Consider the following 2,638-nt stretch of genomic DNA (forward strand, 5'->3'; position numbering starts at 1 on the left):
GATGTAAATCCTGCTGAGATGTCAGCAGATAGACCAGGGTTCCTCGTTGTTACGCCTCGTTGCCTTGGAAACCAGGAAACTCTTCATCTTTGTTCTTTCCTGGTTAAAAGCGAACCGACCAATCAGGAGATGATAATGGGATCAGATGTTTCTATAGTGAGCAGCGCGGTCCTGGAGCCCCGCCCTGATCAGAGTCCCTTTGATGCTGGTCTGGGTTGGTCTCCTCTGTTTATCCAGCATAAAGTGGATTAGCTGCTTTTATCAATAAATGTGGAATAAAACGCTCCAATCATCGATCATCTCGTCTGTTTCTGTTGTCAGATCTGAAGAGAGAGGCGAGCATCTGCCACATGCTGAAGCACGCCCACATCGTGGAGCTGCTGGAGACCTACAGCGCAGACGGAATGCTCTACATGCTGTTTGAATTGTAAGTCCAGCTGGAAGGACAGACTTCCTGTTGGCTGTTATAGAGCGGGGGGGCGGCTAGGTCGGGACCCGTCCCTTTGCCTCCAGGAGGCCCTAGGCCTCCATCATGGCCGGCAGCCTGCCGCTGTGTCCTTGAGCAGCTCCTGTAGCCGCTCTAAGGGTTTTGAACCCATAACCTCTCAGTAGAAACGGGACCTTTGGGTTGTTGTTCTGAGAACGGCAGCTTCTTCCAGATGTTCTCCAGGTGATTCCAGCTCCTCCTCAGCTGACCTGTCCCCCTCCCCACCTGTTTCTGTCAGCATGGACGGGGCCGACCTGTGCTTTGAGATCGTGAAGCGCGCCGATGCTGGCTTCGTCTACAGCGAGGCGGTGGCCAGGTAAGCTTTCTACCTTTAGACTTTCATTCAGGCAGAGCGCCTTGCTAAAGTATTCACACCCCTTATGGTTTGGAATAAGTGACATTAAGCTAATTAACCAAGCTTTATTTATAGCACCTTTCTCAGACGAGCGCCACATTATTAACCAGCTGTCAAAGTCAAGCAGGTAGAATATTATCAAAGAAACAGAGATTCATTCCCCAGATTAATATTTAAAGCTTTTATTTCTGTTAATTAGGATAATTTAACATCTAAAGCTCATTTAAAAGACATTATTTAAGATCAGAAAAATGCATCATATTAATAGAAACAGGTTAATCCCAGCCTGTCGGTTGCTGTTAAACCTCTGGTTGCTGAGAGGTTCAGATTAATCCTGTAATGGTCACATGACCAGGCCTCCTTACAGCCAACCTGCACATCTGGAAGACGTCAAACCAAGAAAAACATCCTGATAAACAATCCTGACTGCATAATGAGAAGAATTGAACTTTATTGATCTCAGACTGGAGGAATTCCCTCCCAGCCTTTAACCCCTCCCCTCAGGGAGCAGGGGGCTGCCACTGTGCGGCTCCCAGGGAGCAGGGAGGGGTTAAGGGTCAGGCTCAGGGACCAGAGTGCAGGATGTGAGAGTGGAACCTCTGGGTTCCCATCTCTATGTCCTAACCACTAGGCTGCCCCTCCCCCACATGACATCACTTCATGTAGCTGCTAGCATATAGCATGGCTAGCAGCTACATAGCAGCTCTAAGTAAACAGGTTTTAATCCCACATCAGAACTCCTTATATTCCACTGTATGAGTCATCCCAATGCACAGGTGTGTCCGCACAGCAGGACACGTTTCAGGGGTGTGAATACTTCCCTACAGACCAGCAAACCCAGCAGTAACGCTGTGATTTCTTTACTGCAGCCACTACATGAGGCAGATCCTGGAGGCGCTGCGGTATTGCCATGACAACAACATCATCCACAGAGATGTCAAGGTATGTCCTCCATCTGCAGCCTGCAGAAGCCAGGCAGGCAGAGCTAGAGCTTATAGATCCACTCTGACCCACTTCCTGTTTGCTGTGGAAATGAGTTTATTCATTGTTTATTGATTCAGAGGTGGACTGTTCCCCCTCCCTGTAGATCTCACCTTTCATGAAGGACCACAGGTTCTCCATGGGGTTCAGATCAGGTGACCAAGGCGGCCATGTCATTGTTTCCTCCTTTTAGCCTTTTCCTGGCCGCCACGCTGTGGTGTATTCTGATGCGTGTGACGGAGCATCGTCCTGCAGGAATATCAGGTGTTTCTGGCCGCCACGCTGTGGTGTATTCTGATGCGTGTGACGGAGCATCGTCCTGCAGGAATATCAGGTGTTTCTGGCCGCCATGCTGTGGTGGATTCTGATGCGTGTGACGCAGCATCGTCCTGCAGGAATATCAGGTGTTTCTGGAATGATGGCGACTTCTTCTTGTTCTGCTGTTTGAAAAAAGCGTCTTCCAGAAACTGGCAGTAGGTCTGGGAGTTGATCTTGACTCAATCATCAACCTGAAAAGGTCCCACAAGCTCATCTTTGATGATAGCAGCCCACAGCATTACCCCACCTCCACCTTGCTGGTGTCTGAGTGGATAAGGAACTTGCTGCCCTTTACTGATCCAGCCTGGTGCCCATCCATCCATCTGGACCATCTAGACTCTCTCTCATTCCATCAGACCCAAACACCTTGGAGGAATCAGTCTGCAGAGATTTCTTGTTCCAATCTTGGCGTTTTGTCTCGTGCGTCTTGTTCAAAGGTGGCTTTTTTTCAGCGTTCCTTACCTTGGCCAGGTCCCTGAGGATTGAGCAGCTTGTGT

The 2,638-nt window shown here is 49.3% G+C and overlaps 1 protein-coding gene across 1 annotated transcript in view; it reads left to right on the forward strand.

The window, feature by feature from the left end:
- Positions 1 to 244: 244 nt before the first annotated feature.
- LOC107104972 (peripheral plasma membrane protein CASK-like) overlaps positions 245 to 2,638 on the forward strand; it is a gene marked incomplete at its 5' end in the record, with an annotated part of 48,539 nt that continues 46,145 nt past the window's right edge. The window contains 3 exons of the mRNA XM_015405089.1: positions 245 to 427; positions 726 to 803; positions 1,712 to 1,784. Coding sequence (XP_015260575.1) covers positions 245 to 427; positions 726 to 803; positions 1,712 to 1,784 — 334 coding nt within the window. The remainder of the gene's footprint in view (positions 428 to 725; positions 804 to 1,711; positions 1,785 to 2,638) is intronic.

Source organism: Cyprinodon variegatus, unplaced genomic scaffold (genome assembly GCF_000732505.1).
Source record: "Cyprinodon variegatus isolate N-32 unplaced genomic scaffold, C_variegatus-1.0 Scaffold1981, whole genome shotgun sequence".
Classification (NCBI taxonomy): domain Eukaryota; kingdom Metazoa; phylum Chordata; class Actinopteri; order Cyprinodontiformes; family Cyprinodontidae; genus Cyprinodon; species Cyprinodon variegatus.